This window comes from Benincasa hispida, chromosome 12, assembly GCF_027475165.1.
Source record: "Benincasa hispida cultivar pf3 chromosome 12, pf3_genome.v1.1, whole genome shotgun sequence".
Taxonomy (NCBI): domain Eukaryota; kingdom Viridiplantae; phylum Streptophyta; class Magnoliopsida; order Cucurbitales; family Cucurbitaceae; genus Benincasa; species Benincasa hispida.
The window spans coordinates 11508665-11526144 of record NC_143489.1 but is presented as its reverse complement, the minus strand read 5'-3'; the positions used below and the strand labels follow the sequence as shown (position 1 = coordinate 11526144).

At 31.3% G+C, this 17480-nt stretch overlaps 1 protein-coding gene across 1 annotated transcript; it reads left to right on the top strand.

Annotated features, from left to right (window-relative positions):
• Positions 1-8720: 8720 nt before the first annotated feature.
• LOC120067391 (blue copper protein 1a-like) lies at positions 8721-10089 on the top strand. The gene is made up of 2 exons (XM_039018959.1): positions 8721-8892; positions 9749-10089. Exons 1-2 carry the CDS (start codon positions 8721-8723, stop codon positions 10087-10089), a joined length of 513 nt encoding a protein of 170 aa, XP_038874887.1.
• Positions 10090-17480: the final 7391 nt, after the last annotated feature.

Sequence of the window (17480 nt, the reverse complement as noted above, 5' to 3'; positions counted from 1 at the left end):
ATAGGAAAATGAGGAACTTAAGCGGAAACTAACTCATCTGATGATTAGCGGGTCATGCAGTCAGTAGGGCCAGAGTTCGCATCCAACATCAACCATGAACATAAACGTAGGATTAGACTGGAAGCATAACTTACACCTAATTAAAACTTGATTTTAACGTAATCGTGAACAAACATAATGCATGGGGTCCCTTGTAAGAGAAACGTGTTCTAAACATGTAATGCAATATAACAATTAACATAATCATGTAAAATAATAAAGGTACACTGCCATAAAACATTTAATGAGAGGGTGAGATAAACTACTTACTGTGATCTAGTTATTCCTTTTTATTCTTTATGATTTGATCAGTAAAGCTTTCCCTTTTTAAACTAGAAGGAAATTTGGGAAGAAATTTGGGCAACACCTTACCCGAGCTTTTCTCTTTTAGCCTCATAGAACTTCCTCACTCACACTTACTCTTTCACACAATTCTTTGTTACTAAGATTTGTTTGAGAATGGGTTAAATTCTTCAGGCAAAGGGTCCTATTTATAGTAGTTTTTCAGCTCTTCTCAGTGTGACAAATCATCCTACAGGTGGCTTCTTTAAAATTACTTAGGGTTTAAGGATTCCTCTCAATAAGACATCTAATCTTGGCTAACGTTTGCCCTTACGTCATCATTCTTTGTTTGTATTCAATTTTAGGTTTTTCCATATATAATCTATAAGATTGTGGCTAAATTCAACGCATAATCCATGCTTCTGTCCAAATCTCGCTCTCTTTGTTCTCAGAATCTCGCTCTCTTCAGCTTTCTCGCTAGTTTTGGCTCTTGTAACTCTCGCTCTCGCTCTCTCTCTCCTCTCCCGCTCCCGCGTTCGCTCTCGCTTCCGCACTCGCTCGCTCCCACTCCCACTCTCTCCTCATTGTCTCGCTGAGAATCTCGCTCTCTTTACTCTCGCTCTCTCCAATCTCGCTCTCTCCACTCTCGCTCTCTTCAATTTTCTCTTCAATCTCGCTAGTTTTTACGCGTGGTCGCCTTCACTACTTGTGGATTCTACTTCCTCTTTTTAACTCTTTCAAATTTTAAGAGTATATGGGCAATTAATTCACCTCCAATTCTTTCAATGAGCAGTGCCCAAACAAAAAGTTATCTACTGCCCATTGTCTCCTGAATTAGCTAGCGTCCAACTTCTAATTAATCCTCCCTGATTCTGCTCCCTTTATTCATTATTTTTGGATAATGAATAAATTTCCTATTTTTTCCCTTCTAAATTTCCACCTGATTTTCCTATTAAATTTATATATTTTTCATTCTTAATTATATATTTTATTTTGTTTTCCTGCTTTCTAAATTAGGGTTAAGGGTATTACATTTACCACCCCTTTAAACAAAATTTCGTCCTGCTTAAAATTTGACATTTAATTTCCTATATGCGTACAAATCTGGGTCGTTACATTAACAGTTTTTACAACAGAAATGTATACAAATATAAATAGTAGATACATTTACATATTATGCTGTACTTTTACATTTTCTAAAACAAAAAGCTTGTAAAGAAACTTATCTCTGTATAATCTTCAAGAAATAAACAGCATCCCTTCCCGTGGATGTAGGTCTTGTGTTACGTCGAACCACGTACATGCTCGTGCTCCTCTTCTCTTCTTCTTTTTGCTTATCAAATTGCATGCTTGATTTTCTTCTTTGATCTCTGCAAATCAACAAATTCAAAACAGTGAAGGCAAGGGTTTCGAGAGAGAAATTTCTTTTGTTTAGAAAAGAGAAGAAAGTTTAAAGAATACCATAAAAAAGATTGGGTCGACTTCATCTCTCCCACTTAATTGAGTTAGTGGAGATTCCCACGTGTTGCACAGCCAGTTGAGAGGTGTGGCACATTGTGTGCCTTTTGTTTCACCTACCAAGTCTAATTGGGCTGGTCTTTCTCCTCCTCATGGGCCTGCAGTCGAAATTGACCCAAGAAATTGTTGTTGAGGGATTGAGCAAAAGGGTTTTCTCTCAACTAATGATTATGTTAGTTATGTTTATCAGAGATACTGTGTTTTAAAATGTTTTAAGTATGAATTTGCTTGGTCGTTTTCAGTTTCAAGCATGATGAATATGTTTTATAAAAAGTCACTCACTGTGTGAGTAGTTAATTTTTTTCAAATGTTTTCCTTTTCCCAGGTAGTGCTCATCTCCCCAGAGGTTAGTTGTCCTGTTGCTCTACCACTCAAGGACTCCAGTTAAAAGTTCAAAGTCTAAAAATAAGTTTTAGGTGTTTATTCTGTAAATATGTGTACATATGTATTGCTCATATTAGGGATAGTGAAGTATGTTAGGACCCATTGAACTCTATGCCTGTTAATATGATTTGGTGATGTGGTTATTGATTCATAGTGTTTTGAGATTGTTTTTAAAGTGTTATTAGTTTGGTGAAAGTTATATATGTATTCCAGGGAATTCTAACTAGGACAAGGATGTAAGTTAGACAGTAAATGCCACAAAAGAGTTTATAACTGCTATCATCACATTCTCTTCTGGATTAAGAGGGCAATCTGGGAGGGGTTTGACAAGTAAGCTCTCATTGTTGGGTTTTATGCCCTAAAACTCGTAAATAATAAATGTAATTAATTGACTGTCATCAATAAAGAGTTATCAATGTTATTTCAATAAATGTTATTGATTGTGTTGTATTTTATTTTATCATAATAATCTTATGCTCTAATTAGCTAATATGTTGCTATCTTGCAGTTATGGTAGCAAAGTAGTTATTAGTAGCTTTATGATAATGAATTGTTGGCTATCCTGCAGTTATACTAGCCAAACAATTGGATTTTAATGTGTTTTGTGGATTTTTTGTGTGTTTGTAGAGTTTTTGTGTGTGTTTGTGGAGGTCTATTAAGTTTGAATGTTGTGTGGGATGGATTGAGATTAGTATCTTTCTTTTGGAGTTCAACTTGTGGTTTTTGTGTGTTTGTAGAGGTTTAAGGTTGAGAACATATAGCCTTGGAAGTGTATTAATTTTCTTTGTTTTGTAAGATTATAGGATTTTCTTTATTTTGTAGGATTATAGGATTCATCTTATGATTTTTGTTCTAAGGTTGAGAACATATAGCCTTGAAAATATTATTGGAGATGATGTTTGGAGATGATGTTGAGAGTTCTTTCTTCTATGTATTTGATGCATGGAAAATGGAGAGTAAATATGCGTACATCTTATGCTATGCGTTGATCTCCATGCATTGATGGTCATGCGTTGGACTAAGAAATATGCAATATGCGTTTAAGAGTATATGCGATGACCATGAGTTCCTGCCACAATTTTTCTTGCTCTCTCGCCAATTATAACGAGATCGCAAGTTTCTCGGTGTGATCCGAGGTCGAACACAGGGACATGTAAATCAATGTTTGTGAGGTAATGCATTTGAGGCAATGAATAAAAATAAAAAGATAAAAGTAAAGTATTATGCACTACTCCTACTCCTAATTAAACAGATTGAGCAATGGAAGTTTAACTATGAAAATTGATAGAGATGCAACCGTTGTTAACGCATAATAATGTTCATTATGTTAGGTCGCCCGAGTAATCCTAGCTCGTCACATTAACACATCGCGCATCTTTCAGTGGCTGGCCACATGCTTATATCTCTATAATGCATGGTTGCGTCGAGCATAAGATTGTGCCTATCTCTAGGAACAATGCATACTTTGTTTTAGTGTGTTCCACTACTCACCCTCTCAGGCTATTAGTTATGGCTAATCAGCTCATAGACAAGTATTGCAATAGCCCATAGACAAGCGTTGCTACAGCCTCACACCAAGCGAAGAGGATTAACTCACTATACTCACACAACGCACACCTCTCGGTGGGTTTCTACATGCATCCTATCTCTAGGCTACACGATTGAGCATGCGACCACCTTTGATAACTAAACGATGACAAAGATGAAGAAGATGGCGTTGAAGGAATTAAGAAATGCATTGATTACAAAATGTATTAATGTCTTAAGCCAAAATGTAATACAATATAGAGACAAGAGGAGAAATGGAAGGCTAGATGAAAACAATCTCTTACTTTTCATCCAAAATGCGTCAAGGCTACTGGTGGCGCCATGGATGGATGATGGAGAAGTCTCTCTCAAGCTCTATCTCCGGTGAAGACTCCGATCGTCATTCGGAATGGGTTGTGGAGGTGAAGAATCCTTAAGGAAAATCTCGCTCATGCTCTCATCTGTGATCGCAAGCATCTGCCTTAAGGCAGAAGCTCGGATGCTTTGAAGTGAAGGTCCAAGGTGCTATTTATAGAGCTTAAACGCCGACAGCGTTCATGATTGCGTTCTGCCTCCCTGTTACCTTTGTCGCAGTATGGGCAATGTCAACATCATCTTATCTTGTTGATACTCCCAAGGTATGCGTTTGAGCTTATTTCTCCTGAATTGCCAATACATTCTATCTACCTTGCGAGCAGTCTTTTATCACGATTATCACTCTATGTACGCAACATTCCATACGGCGAACTAATCTTTATGATAATCAACTCATGCGGTCAGCCTTGCGGCAGTCTGGGACCGATGCATGTGATCAATTCCTGTAATATCTGCAAAAATGAACACTTTGACGCAAAATAATGCATGGTATAGGGTTAGTGAGGATTTTTTGTGCTGATTGACGCAAGCTCACTTTTCACATGAATTCTTAGTATTATCAACGTATATTATACTTGTTAGCCCTCATAATTCTAAGTAAAAGGCTACAATAGCTTGCATTTCTATGAGCTATCAGTATTAGTCAAGACATATTTCTTTTATAGACCATTTTGCCAACTTTTCTCTCTTTTGTGTAATTAAAAAAATACTATCGACTTTGATCGTTTGTTTTGTTCCTTATGTGAATATCTTTGATTTGCTTAATAATTTTATAAATTTTAGGTTATTCAGATTAAAATAAAAAAATTAAAAATTAAAAATTAAAAAATGTACTATCTCCCGACGCAAAACGTCGAGAGTTCTCCAGTCATTGGAGTTCAATTCAGAAAGTCATTGTCTGAATCAAACTCCCACAGCTGAAGAACTCCCGACGGTTTACCAGTCGTTAGGAGTTCATCGACAATGTCTATACATCCGTCGGGAGTTTCAAACTACCAGTGCGGTACATCAAGCATCGGTTGATATACTAACTCCCGATGATGTGTTGGCGCGTCGAGAGATGTTCTTCTGATAGGTATATCCCAACCAAACTCCCGATGTATTTTTTTTAATAATTTTTCGACGATTTTAAGTGTCGAAAAATGGGTGTTTTCTTGTAGTGTGGGCAAGGATGGAAGAATTTCAATATAAAAGTAAGAGCTACAAACTTTTTTTCTGATAGAGGAACAATAAATCATTTCTTATAAGAAGAAACTCTCTCTATTTATATCTCACACTTGCCTTGGCTTGGATTTGGGATAGTTTACCAACAATGGATATCCACTTGTTTGTAGTCCAAATAAACTCGGCCATCAAGCAAATTCTAAGGCTGTACATTAGACTTTAGATAATGTGAATAAATCTAAAGACCACAAATTGGGTCTTGTTGAACAAGTTAGCCAATTGAATACTGTATTGGAAGTATTTAGCTTACCGTTTGAGCTTTCAATCATTCAATATATGGAGTTCCCTCTTCTCTCTAGTATATTCTTTTAAAATATACAATTGGGTTGATCGCTATGCTATAATGGTGAATTATAATAGGTGGAATCGGCAACCCTTTTAAAACATATGTCAAAAAATTGTTACAAATTTATCCTAAATTTTTTTTTTTTTAAAAAAAAAAAAAACCAATAAAATACTAAAACATGAAGCTACAAAGTGTCAAAATTCATCTTTGAAATATCCAAAAGCTAGCCCACAACGTTAAACAGGCTAGGCGAAAGAATTGCTCAAATAAAAAATATAATTAAAATTAGAATAACAAAAAAGAAATTTTCAAAAATAGAAAAATAAGAAAAATTATTTACAATAGAGATTGATAGAGACCGATAGAATCTATAAGTGTCTATCAATGATAGAAATTGATAGAAATCTATCTTGATAGACGATGATAAAAATCTATCAATTTTTTTTTTCTTTTTACTAGTTCTATAAATAATTTGAAAATGTGAAAATTTTCCTAACAAAATTGTCCAAACCAAACTAAAAAGCATTTAATAGGCCCAAGAAATGCATGTACATAGAAATATTTTGGTTGAGTCACAAACTCTCATAGTTGGCCTTTTTTTCTTTTATGTAGAGAATAATTAGCCTTGGATTTTCAAAACTTAATTAATTAAATCCGTTTGATAATCATTATGGTGATTGATATATTATTGGAAAAAATAGTTTATATACATGATTAGGAATATGATATTAGCTAAATATATTTGTTTAAGTTCCTGACATTAATTTCTTGAGTTTTAGGAGTTGTCTCTATTTTTACCTCTGGTGGACCTTGTCTTCGAGGTTGTTCTTCCCGTTGTCAAATATGCACAATATTTCTTTTCTTATTTAACTTATTCTACAGATTATTTCCTTATTTAACTTATTCTGCAGATTATTTTATTTGAAATGATTTTCTTTTTGGTAAGCTGACGATTTTATGTGAGAATATTTTTCATCATTCCGCTGTGCTATTTAAGCATAAAAAGTCCTTGTCCTAGGGTTGTCACATCTATTGTTTGTAAGAACGTTGTGTGAAGCTTTACAGTGTTCTTACAATTACTATATTGCTTTTGAGAAGAAGTTCTTTGAATTATTTTTGGAGGTGTGTTCTTCATTTGTTCTCATTGCATTCACAAAGGTTTGATTGGCCTTAGGGGGAGCCTAAGACTTTGTTTAACTTTAGCAAAAAGGATTTCTCAAGCCTTAGAGTGAGCCTAAGGTGTCTTTCATTGAGAATAGAGTTCTCAAGACATAGAAGGAGCTTAAGTTCTCATGTGAAGGGAGTTCACAAGTAAAAGGAAAGATATGATCATCGAGTGAGGAGTCTCACACACTTAATGGGTGCATAAGTGTTTTATCAACACTAATATTCACATACTTAGGGGAAGCCTAAGTTTAAAGAGAAAGTCTCAAATCTAGAGGACCTAGGTGATCAGCTAAGTCGGGTTGTTCGTGTGTCAATATAGTCGTTGTTATTTTACAGATAAGTACAATGTTGCAATCGTTGACTTTTATATATTAGTGGAATATGTTTCATGGGCACTCTGCTCTCCAGGCGTCGTGGTTCATCAGCAAATTGGGTAACTGATCTTGTTGTGTTTATTTTTTATCCACCAAATTAGGTTACCGATCTTGTTGTGTTTATTTTTTATCCATTCTCTATTGTTTATTATTGTCTCTAAATTTACTAGGACGTCATATGAGCCAATCGTATAGAGTGCGAGTAACCTCTTTCCAAAATTACAAATCCTAATTTCACTTCATATATTACTTATTAGCTTTTGTTTCACACACTTAAAAAAGATGAGCATTAAAATCTAAGCAAAATATTGAAATAGAAAAATAGTTCTTAAAATTCTTTTATTTTTAAAATATGGTTAGGAATTCAAAATATATCTTCGAAAAACACGAAAAACGTACCAAAAATTGTGAAGTAAAGCATAACTTTTAAAATAGAGAATTTAAATGTAAATCATTACCAAAAGAGATCATAATATCAACTTCAAATTTTATTTCGAATTCAAACTTTATGTCCTAAACTTTTTAAAATATATTTTTCAATACAATGAATGGTTGCATGAAATGTATCAGATTTGAAGCTTCAATTTTAAATTAAGAAGACAGTACATTTCGATTATTATTGTGCTACACTCACTTTGACTTAAAAAAAAGTGTTTAATCAATTCTAATTTTCAATTATATATAAATAAAGTCCATTATCGTATCTAGCATTTTTTTAAAAATAGAAAACCACAGACCTATTAGACTTAAAATTAATCACAAATTTTCGATTTTATATCAAATAGGTCTATATACATTTAGAAAATGTTGAACATCTCAATGTTTTATAAGTTAATAAACTACTTGTTGAGAATTCAATTAAAGTCATACCTTTGCTAGATAAGGAAATAATCACGAGTTTATAAGGAAGAACAACTATCTCTAATGATATCAGGTAAAACCAAAAGCTACGCTATGAGAATGTATGTCCAAAGTAGATAATATTACACATTATGGAGATATATATGTAAGTTCATTATTTCTAATACTACTGAGCACAAATTAGCCGAAGGTTCGAAGCCTTCTAAGATATAATCTATTAAAACCGGGGCATAACACCGAAGTTTTGGAATAAAATTGTTGTTTAACCTATAATTAAAAAAAAAAAAAACAATAATCTAGTCATAAACATTTAAAAATATTTTTTAATTAAAGAAAAAAAAAAAGGGAATAAACTCGTGGAGATCCAAGAGATGAAACAGGGCGTTATATCACACCACAAGACACAAACACACAAGCTAGCTCTAACAAGTAACAATATAATGCCTTTGTAAACATCTCCATGAAAGTTTCTACGCATTTGCATTGCTCTGGCTTTTCTCTACAAGCTGTCAAAATACCAACCCATTCGGCAGCCCACAGCCGGCCGCCCATGGCCGGCTCCCCTCATTAAAACAAACATATATCTATAAATACCAACCAACCCAAACCTCATTTTCCATCACATCCCACACCCCAAATTAACTCCTAATTACTACACAAAACCCATTTCAAAGCCTTCTCCAATGGCCATCTCCACTTCTCATCTCTTTGTCTTCCTCTCCATTGCGGCGGTCGCTTTTGCCCCCTCCGCTCTGGCCACCAATTACACCGTCGGAGATGATGCTGGTTGGAATGTTGGTGTCAATTATACATTGTGGGCTAATGACAAAATGTTCAACGTCGGTGATATTCTCAGTAAGTCGTTTTATTCAATTCACTAAGTTATTCACGTTTTTTTATTGTGTTAAACAGAGTTATAAATAAAAAATAATTTCCAATAATTATTATCTCTTTTTAATTTTTATTAAGAAAAATTCTTATAAATAAAAAAATCCTAAAAATATTTTTTATATTTAAAAAGACCCTTTTTTTAATAGTCTAACTACTATCATAATAAAATATTGTATACTAAATAGATCGTACAATAAAAAATAAAAATTTTAAAACACCTTCAAAACATTATTAAATAGGAAGAGAGCTTTTCACTTAAAAAAATGTGGTTAGACAATTCGATAGGCCGTTAAAAGATGGTGCAATACCCTAGGATGCACCTAAAATGACGTGTATTTTTCATAAACAAATAGATTTTAAATTGTTATACAAGATCTGTTTGATAAGTAATCTAAAACCATAAATTTGAAAACAAAGAATTCAATGAAAATACAATTGTATTTCATACCTTTAGATATGTATTTAGAAGCATATTTAGCAATTGGATTTTAATTTAAATCATTGTTATAAATGTATTGGATTCTATATTTATAAACCATAAAACAATGTGTAATTATTCTGGCCGAATATAAATTATTATTAATTAATTTATTTATATGCTTTATGTGAATTTCTTTTTTGTATACTTATATAATTCACAATACATTACATCATTCACATTTTAATTTGAAAATAATAATTGAGTTTATGGTATGAATGATAATACTATATTTCTAACACATTGTAACCTTTAAAATTCAAAATGGGGATATACACTGAAAATATAATACACAATTCATGTAATTCTCGGCTAAAATGGAATTATTCTTTTGGGTTTCAGTTTTCAACTACCCAGTAGGAGACCACAATGTGTTCAAGGTGAACGGCAGTGATTTCCACGATTGCTCAGTGCCAAAAGACGGCCAGAATGCATTGACCACCGGAAACGACGCCATTGTTCTCGCCAAACCTGGAAAAAAATGGTATATTTGTGGCAAAGAAGGGCACTGTGGGAAAGGCCAGAAGCTCGTCATTACCGTCATGAATATGGCTCCGGCCAATTCCCCACTTCCTGGTGGATCCGCTCCGCCGCCGCCATCTGCCGCCACCAAAGCGGTTGTTTCCGCCCATTTTGGCTTCCTCGCCCTGCTGGTTGCCGTCCTTGGGATGATGATGCCTTAGATTAATTAATTAATGGGATTTTATCTATTTTATTATTTTGCATTTGACTACTGTTTAAGTTAAGCCCATTCCATACTTGATTCTGTTTGGTTGGTTTTTTGCATTTGACTGTTTAAGAATTTGATGAGTTTTCCATTTGAATTTGAGACCATGCTTCAATCAATTATATCTTACGGAATAAATTTGCTTTGATAATAATCCTCTCTATCCTTAATTTACAATTTTAGTTTATCTCTCCTTTCACATTCAAATCTAGAAAAAAACAAACAAAAATCTGTCTTCTATTTATCCTCTTACAAAACGACCACAAGATTCAAAGATCAATAAATAATGAACTTTATAATCCTTTCATAAATTTTTAAAAAGGGAACACTTTGGTTATTATGTTTATTCTATCATTATGTTGAATTCTTTGAATTAATTACTATAATACATACTCACACACTAGCACCATAATTTACGCGTGCAAAGTCACTTATCTATTGTTAAAACTACAGATAACCTACCGATAGCGAAATATGAAAGAGTTAATCTTTTAAAATTAAAGACTCAAACATGTAAGTTGGAAGTTTATAAAATTAAAAGGAAATACATCTATGGCTAAGAAATTAAAATAGATCCTTTCAAAATTAAAAAAAATAAAATAAAATAGATACTTGAAAGTCATAAAAAGATGAAAAAAAAAAGATTAAAAATTACTTTTAGTCCCTCAACTTTCCTATAGAAGTAAATGACTTTTAACGATTTAGTCAATGTATTTTCAATTATGTCACAATTTAGTCCTTAAATTTCACTACGTAACAATTCAATCACTGTACTTTAATTTTTTTAACTATTTAGTCCTTAGTATATAAAATAGTAATTATTTAGTCCCTAATTTGGAAATTAGTATTAAGATTTAATAAGATTTCTTGCATAAATAAATCGATAAATTAATTAGATACTCAATATTTTTATAAAATGCAAAGTCTACATCATAGAATAGTAAAATTTGACATTTAATTTTGATTATTTTTTTTAACGGTAGGGATTAAATTATTACAAATTTGAAAGTATAAGAACTAAATTGTTATCTAGTAAAATTTAATGATCAAATTATTTCAAAATCAAAAATTTAAAAATTAAATAACTATAAATCAAAATTTAGAGACTAAATTATTACCCGAATGCATCCAAATAAATTTATTTTATTTTATAATCTCTAATGTAATGTAACTGACTTTGGAGAACAGTTTTATTTGGGTACGTGTGCCTTATAGCTGGAGTTGAAGCAGGGCCAGCTTGTCCGATGTATGTGATGTGACACGTGATAGAAACAAAAGGCTTATTATAATGAAACACAATAAACAGTTTTTTTTTTTTAATTGGAGTTCTCAAACTTTCGTCGTTGATAGTATGAACAGTATGCCAATTAAGCTACGCTCTAGTTGATAAAAATTAATGTTAAATGTGTAACGTTGAAACAAAGAATCAGACCTCGAGATCGTTAGTACAACTATTATACCAATTGAGCTACGCTCTTGTTGGCAAAAGAAGAAAAAGTAGACAGTTTTGTCCTACTTTTTGTTTGGGGTTTGGAGATTCAAATAAATGAAAATTTTATATTTTAATTAATCGATGAGTTCCTTAAAATAATTCGAATCAATCCGAAGTTATTATTATTTTTAAAAGATATGTTTTTTTTTTACTTATATATAATTATACATACATATATTTATTTTAATTTTATTATTTTTTTAGATAATTTATTCTCCAACAATTTTTAAACTTTTTTTGGAATAATATTTTTTTGTCCTTAGGTTTTGGCTATAGTTTTTATTTGGTCTCTAGGTTTTAAAATGTTACACATTTAACAATTAAGTTTTGAGTTTTGTTTCAATTTAGTCTCTAAGTTTCAAAATGTTATAATTTTACCTTCGAGATTTGAGTTTTGTTTCAATTTGATCCATGGATTTCAATATTTCATATTTGTAACCTCAATTTTTTATTAAATACTTATTTTCAATTATTGGCTCAATTTCTATTAATTAATTAAAAACAATTAGAAGTGAAATTTTAAATTTAATTTTAAAACTGACAAAAATAGTAAAACTTAATTAATTATAATTCGATTTTTAATTTATTAAGATAGTTAATTCCAAAAGACGGAAATTGAGTATTTAGTGAAAAAATGAGGTTAAAAGTGTAAACTTCGAGATAAGCAAAATTCAAATGTCAAGATATTTTACTTATTTTTAGAATAAAAATTTAGATAAATAACCCAAGTAACTGAACAAATCGAACTCAAATATTTCATGATTGGGTTGGGTTGAGTTCATCATTTAAAGAGGGTTATTTGAATTGGAAAAATTTATAACCCGAACAATTGAGTTGGGTCTAAAAAGTATTTCAACCTAACCCAACTCAACCTACGAACTATGCACGTGTTTGATGTATTTCTTCCTACTCTTTTTTTGCTAATATAATATTTTCATACAACCTATAATTAATCTCAATAATTTACAAGTTTTCTAAAAGTATTCTGGAAAAATCATCCTTTAAGACCTGATTATTACAAATTACTTTTCCGAAATCCATTCTTCAAGTCTCAAAACCAATATTTAAGAAAATTGTGCAGAAGGAGTTTGTGAAAGTTATGTTCTTAGTTTGATATTTGGATTAAATCTCTAAAATAGTAAGCTCATTGAGTCGGTTACCAAGATAAGTTTTTCTCATGCAAATCAAAGAACAAGTCCTCTTAAATAGAAACTCATAATTTAATCAGGATCATGATTTATAATCGTATTGATTGTCGTATGATATATTAATTTTCTTATTTAACGAGTTTATTAAAAGAGATTAAGTATTTTGTGGTCTAATCCTATATAAATTCACGGTATAGAAAACCTCAACCACTCTTATGTCTCTACATGAACGATTAGGTTTTAATTATTTGTATAAATGCAACTACAAAATATCGACTATATCAATAGCGTAATTACCAATGATAAGACATCAAACTTAATTCATATACTTTCGACCCTTTAATTTATTTGTTGAACACGACTCTCCCATATATATGCTTCACATGTTGTATAAGATTACTCTAATAATCTTGATTTTTACATTTAATGTATAATCTAATAATATTGTTGTTAGATATTTATAATGTAGTGAAAAAAGAGTGCCATTCTTGAATATTAAAACATAAAAAATGAATTTAATTATATAGATTAGCTTCACGGTTAGAAACTTTAAATTGGATTGAAACCATAAAATTATATGATGTTTCATGTACAAACTATATATAAGTTAAATTTGTAGTTTCTTCAATTTAAATAAATAATGTTTGATTTTGGTTAAGTAACAATTCAATTGAGTTAAGTTTGACAAATATTTCAATTTTATATTTATTTGATTTTACTTTCTTTATTTTGAAGAATTACTAAATTGTTAGCCTATAAGATAACTTGTTTCTTCATCTGTAGCATCCCATTCTAAGTTGAAGAGTTCTCTAATTTCTTTCTTTGTTTTTAATCTTGAGTTGAGTTGAGAGCAAATATCCAAGAATTCTGCTAGATCTAAGGAGTTTGAGGTTGTAATTCTATTAAAGTCAGTTATTGTATCATGTTTAGACAATTGTTTTAGCCTGCTTGCAATTCATGTAGAGCGGATAGTTGTCTTCAAACAACGCTTATAAGATGCATGTCTTGACTATCTTTTAAATTTCCACAAGTTTTTGACGTTTTCATAAGTTCTAAGTTATTTCAATCTTGTTATAACATCTGGCTTACTTTTGAGTTTGAATATTATTATTGTACACAATGTGTATATTGTATCTAGTTGAGGTGTAATCAATTTGTTAGTATATTGAGTTCTTATATATCATTTCCCCCAATAATTGCATATAAAATTAACTATGTTGTAAAATTGAGGAGCAATATGAGGTATTACGAGGACATGAGTATTGAAAAATATAATATAATAAAAATAAATAAATAAATAAAATGAAATATAAAAATATAAAAATGAAATTATGAAAATGAGAAATTTTCTCCTTAAATTCTCTTTGATTTCTTCCCAAAGTTCATTTCCACAAAATCCATAAATGATCACTATTTATAGAAAATTTGACAACTAGAATGTGACACCATTTAGACACTAAATACGTGTAGTCATAAGATATATGGATAACTCGACATTAATATATGGAAAATAAGAGATAAGCCTTTTAGGATACTAAGAATGGACATTTATTGTTTATGAATATTTATAATAAACTAAATAATTAGATAAATAACATTAATTATGAGATTTTAGGTAAAAATTCCAACTATTTGATGTCTATAAAATGGCGAAAAGCAATCCATCAAATCCAAATGGAGGGATAATTTCGTTCAGTTCTCTCTTCCATTTTTTTCAAATCGTTCTATGGTTAGGTAAGGTTTGACGGTGATAGACATTGAGAGATTGTAAGAATGATTCTAAAATTGTTAAAATCATTTTTTTTATCATTTTTAAAATTACTCTAAAACATACTTTTAATTATTCAAAACAATATTCGATGATATAAAAATTGCATTTGAAAGTATAAAATTAAATATTAAATTAATTTTGAGTAATAAAAATATATTTCAAAGCAATTTTAAACATGGTAAATTATTTTAAAATCACTCTCAAACATGCACAATATGATCCATGAGAAAGCTTGGTGGAGAGAAGAACAAAAATGAGTGGATGCCAACTTTTCACAGAGTTCAATCATCAAGATTTAAAATAAAATTATATTCTAATGATCATGTAGTCGTCAACTAACTCAATTTGAACTTAGAGATCATTTTGGAAAGAAAAAAAAACGCTAAAAGTGTCATCTTATTACTTTATAGACATTACTAGGCAGCCTAATTCTTGCCGACCTTCTTTTATATATGTTGGAGATTTCAATTGATTGCCTTTATATTTTTTTCTAAGGCATTGGTTTATGTAGTTATCTTAAATAAAGTCTTAACATCAGTTAGTGACAATGAAATTTCTTCTGGTAGAATATTTCCTTATCTAGAAATATTTGGGTGTACCACTTTGTACAATATTTTTCTTTTTCAAAGCGCAACCTTTCAGTTCCAAATAGGAATTTGTTCCCTTTTTTGGATTTGATTATTAAAGGAGAATTATGTTCATCAGGATTGCCGCTTTTGTTAATCAAGCAAGATGTCTTTTTACTCTAAGACCATTGTTGTGCATCGTTGTGTTCTTGCTTGTTGGGTACCATTCCACTATGCAAGTTCATCATCCGTTGAAGTACAACACTTTAAAGTAAATCACGATCTTAGGGGGAGCCTAAACTATTGCTACTAGAGAAAGGATTCTCAGTCTTAGGAGGGAGCCTAAGATTCAGCTTCAGAGAAGGAGTTCTCCATCTTAAGGGGATCCTAAGATTCATCAGTTGAAGGGAGTTTGCTGACTTGAGGAAAGATAACATAGTGAGAGAAGTCTCATTCATCTTTGGAAGCCGAGGTGATCAACACTAATATTGTCAAACTTAGGGGGAGCCTAAGTACACTTAAGAGGGAGTCTCACATCTAGGGGAAGCCTAGGTGATCAATGAGTTGAGTTCTATGTGAGTCACTGTGGTGGATGTATATTATAGATAAGTATTATGTTGCAAACTGTTTAACTCTTTAATATTAGTGGATTATCTTTCCTAGGCACACTGCTCCTAAATGTAGGTGGTTCATCATCGAACTAGGTTACCAACTTTATGTGTCTCTACTTGTTTACTTGCTTTTTTTTTTTTTTTTTTTTTGTTTCAATGGTTGTTAATACTTTTCATTTAACATACTATATTGAAGGATGAGTCATCTTATCGCTTTTTCAATATATTTGTTCTTTCCATACTTGGTTTAGTTTTAATTTAACGACTTTTTCAAGAGAAAAAAATATCACTACAACAAAAAAAAATATCTTCATTTTATCAAAGGTTATAAAAAAAACTTTGGAAAAGAATATACATTCATCATAGCTACCCAGAAAACCTTCAAAAAATATCTTCATTTTGTCGAAGGTTATAAAAAAAACCTTCAAAAAATATATTTATTTTATTGAATGTTATGAAAAAATTTTGAAAAATATATATATTTATTAAAAGTACTGAGAAAACCTTCAAAAAAAATATATTATTTTATCGAAGGTTATAAAAGAATTTTTGAAAAAAATATACATTTATCGAAAATATGTAGAAAACCTTAAAAAAAAAAATATCTTCACTTTATCAAAGGTTATACTAACTTTCGAAAATAATCTTTTATCAAATGTATTTTTAAAAAATAAACTGCAAAACACTATTTCTATTATTAAAGGTCATTAAAATTTTTGAGAAAGATATATATTTATCAAAAGGACACTAAAAACTTTTAAATTTTAAATTATCTTTCATTGAAAGTTCTTCTTTTCGAAGGTGTTTTAAGATTTTGAAAAAATATTTATAAACTAAAATAATATTGAAAATATATGTTATCATTATCCATTTAAAAATTATTTATCATCTGTACCAAAGAAAAAAAAAACCTTAAAAAATACTCACCTTTTATCGAAAGTTTTTACAATTCTTTGGAAGAAGTCTACAGTCTACATTAATAGAAGGATTTTTAAAATCTTTGAAAATTCTCCAGATTATCTTTATCAACTTAAAAACAAATTAGAAACCTTAGACCCTTCTCCTTCACGTGTCGCTCTCTCCATCCCTCCCCCTAGCTTTGCCGCTCGGTCCATTCACTCGTTCAGCACATCTCCACCTCTAAGTCCGATTTTCGCCGTTCCACCCATCGCTCGTTCCGCGCAACACACTTCCACCGCTCAGTCTGACTCCCAACGTCGTTTCAGCTCACAAGAAGGCTTTGGAAAATCTCCCATGGTGTATGTGTTGAATGAGGTTCTCTCTCAATCTCTAATCAGTTCTATTTCGATTCCCTCTCACTCTCCCTCTATTTTCAATTTCCTCTCATACTCTCACTTTCACTTTCAGCTGCACGACCATGATCGCCACACGCCACTGCACGATCGTCATCAGCTCGCTCGTTGCCATTGTTGCATGCTCGCTCATCCCCATTACTAATACACTCGTTTTGCAAGCTGTCGTAACCTTCATCTCTCTCTTTTACTTTTCTTCAAATCGTCGCTGCTCCGCTCACCCACCGCCACTCGCCTCTGTCACATTTTGATATTTCTCCCTCTATAAACCATTTATTCTATTTTTTTCTCATTTGGTTCTTTTTGACAATGTATAGGGTGATTTTATTGTTCTTGGTGTTTTTTCTTAATACGTGATCATTTAGGGTGGGTAAGGTATATGGGGCGGTACATTCAGTGAAATGTATAAAAGATATTTGATATTACAACCCTCCTTTATACCCTTG

Bases quoted from the DNA above. Each gene is read 5' to 3' on its own strand.
- LOC120067391 (XM_039018959.1), top strand. From the start codon at position 8,721: ATGGCCATCTCCACTTCTCATCTCTTTGTCTTCCTCTCCATTGCGGCG. The intron at 8,893-9,748 runs GTAAGTCGTTTT...TTTGGGTTTCAG, and splicing joins CAACGTCGGTGATATTCTCA to TTTTCAACTACCCAGTAGGA.